The 2,736-nt window shown below is 40.5% G+C and overlaps 1 protein-coding gene across 1 annotated transcript; it reads right to left on the reverse strand.

Moving 5' to 3' along the window:
* Window positions 1-1,214: 1,214 nt before the first annotated feature.
* JH06_5271 (histone RNA hairpin-binding protein) lies at window positions 1,215-2,388 on the reverse strand (the record flags this gene model as incomplete). The annotated part of the gene is made up of 9 exons (XM_014669358.1): window positions 1,215-1,429; window positions 1,460-1,572; window positions 1,607-1,689; window positions 1,724-1,754; window positions 1,787-1,828; window positions 1,862-1,898; window positions 1,939-2,171; window positions 2,202-2,269; window positions 2,299-2,388. The coding sequence occupies 9 exons, from the start codon at window positions 2,386-2,388 to the stop codon at window positions 1,215-1,217; spliced, it is 912 nt and encodes a 303-aa protein (XP_014524844.1).
* Between the last annotated feature and the right edge of the window lie 348 nt (window positions 2,389-2,736).

A 2,736-nucleotide genomic window follows, 5' to 3' on the forward strand; every position in this document is an offset into this window, starting at 1 on the left:
TCTTACTGACACATACCTGGAGGAAGGAACTTCATATTGAAGATGAGATCATACATCTCTTGAGCTGAACGCTGGCCATGCTCGTCATCCCAACCCAGATGGAATGACTGAATGTGCTCCTTTTGGAGAGAATAGGTTCCCTCTACTACACGACGAACAGTCTGCCACCAGTCCTCCTTGCTCCCATCAGGAAGAGTACGCGAATAGGTTCGACGATACACAAGTTCGCCCAAAGGAGCATATCCGAAGGGAGGTTGAACAGTCTTGTATTTATCAATAAACGATTCATCAAGTTTAAAACACAGGCCACAACTCATATTCCTAGATTCTACAGCGCCATTAGTTTGAATTCAAATCGACCACCACACCACCTTATACCACCATCAATCAGATCCCCTCTTACATGTAAGCACAACTTTCGGTGTGAATAAAGAAAGAATGAACTAAGAAAAGCGCGCTCCCGCCAAGAAAAACCGCCGCTCTCAATTCTCAACGAAGATGATTCGTGAAAACCTTCAGAAGTGGGCAAAAGGGATTTGGAACTTAAGAGCTTCTCCGCGCCTGGGGAAGCCAAACATGTTACAGATTTGAAAGAAAACAATGTGAATTCACTAAAATACAGGACCATCCTCACCATCGCTGTCATCCATACCAAATGAGTTATCTGAATTGTTGAAATCAATCTCATATTCATTCCCCTCATCTTCATAAGCCACATCCTGGTTCAGATCATCTTCCTCTTGAGCCCTATGAATCATCCAGATAACAAACACAAACGGTAGATTCTCTCCATTCTCCTCCTTTTCGGTCTCCACTTGAACCGTGTGATGAATCTTCAATCGCATACCATGTACCTCTTTACGAGACTTCTCTCCTAAGAGTTCTACCACTTAAACAATCTAACACATATTTACCAGTCGGAATATATTTAGATAAAATATCATAAGGATAAAATGATGCCAACTTGGTGTTATCCTTTTCCTTTGTATATTTATCCGTATAACGTTCAAAATGGACATTTTCATCTTCTAATTCAACATAATACGGAGACTTTTGGATCGCACTCACAATGGTACGATGATTGTCCACGATGCTTCTATTCTCAATCCAACAATTCAAGACTACTGCTCCCTCGTAGTCAGATCTTTGAAAGGAGTGATAGGACGATCGGGATACAAAGGCTCCATTTACTGATAAACAAACAGTACACTAAACTACTTTTTCTGGTTCAATTCTTTTATCATCTGCTTGTGCTTCTCTTCCCATTCCTTAATTCCAGAAAGAATGTATGTCTGCTGTTGTTGTCTGAATTTGTCCCAGTTGTCCTTGTCCATTTCCAATTCAATCGCTCTTATTTCATCCTGAACTGTGTGTAAAATCTTCTTAAATGAAAGATTTGTCGTATCAATACACGACTTCTGTCCATTGACTACCCATCACCAAACTCCAAATCCCTTACTAAATTCCACGTTTACCTTAGGATGGACAAGCTCATTGTCAATTTCTACATCAACAACAGCTTTTGGATTGCTTTGTTTCACCTTCTTTCCAGAAATCTGCGAAGCAAACTCTCTACACTGGTTACAAACAACTGCCAAATTTGTACCTTGTTCCAACGCTTCCTTCTGTTAAACCACCAAAGGACACTGTTATCACCTTAATTTTCTCCAAACTTAGAATAGGTTGCTTCTAAAATGATTATCACTCAACAAAATGCCGCTACAATCTTGTTGTAGTAAGATCGACAGAACAAGCTACAAATTATTCAAAAAATTTAAATATCGACCTATTCGACGATCTGCACAACGCAGCGATAGATGAAGACGCCCTACAAAGCATAACTACGTTGTTCTGCGATTACGTTCTAATGCCAGAAAAAGGGAGAATTTCTGATCTTACTAACAAACAATAAAATAGAAAAGAGGAGCGTTTAGAAACACTGGTCGTTGTTATACACATCATTATAGAAAAAATCATGCAGAGAGTAGACATTTGTGAGATATACCGCTTGTTGGAGAGTCCAGTCCTCCACTTCCTGTCGTTCTTCATCTGTTTGTGGATCGAATTTGTGAAGATCCCGTCTCCACTTCTTCACGCGACCATCAAAACGACGTTTACTAACAGGATCAAAAGGATCTGGAGCTACAACGGTCTCCGCCAAAACAGGATTCCTAACCATAACTACCTCCATCTTTGTTTACGCTGCGGACAACATTTGCCATCGTCGATAACCTTCGGTATTTTTTCCATATTGTACTTGTGTTATTCTCTACAATCAATAACCAATCCAATACAAACATGTTGAATTTGCTCCTCCGTAAGTGTGACGTTTTCGTCACCATCAAGTGGAGAACGAGGAGTTAGTGCAGGAGAATCAGCATCGCTCATTGAATACTCTACTATCATCAACCAAACCTCAAATAACGACAATTGATGACACTCTCTCAAAGCCTTCACAAACGCTTCAAATTATATACTGTGTTAATCCAACAGGGTAATAGAAGTCGATCCTCTGTCCCTGAGAGAAAGCAATCAAGGAACTGTATTAAGGAGAAAACGCAAGAATTACCCATTCCCCGCGGTTCCCGCCTTTGTGTTTGTTCAATGATACGGACTGTTCTACGGGTTTTCCGACCATTTCCGACCCATTCGTGTATCTCAGGCAACCTATCTCTCGTTTCAAGCATCTTAAGAAAGTCATTCGCAACTCGATTCTCTATGGAGTCTACTCAAAAC

Source organism: Blastocystis sp. subtype 4 (assembly GCF_000743755.1).
Source record: "Blastocystis sp. subtype 4 strain WR1 chromosome Unknown seqid_0632, whole genome shotgun sequence".
In the NCBI taxonomy this organism is placed as follows: Eukaryota; class Bigyra; order Opalinata; family Blastocystidae; genus Blastocystis; species Blastocystis sp. subtype 4.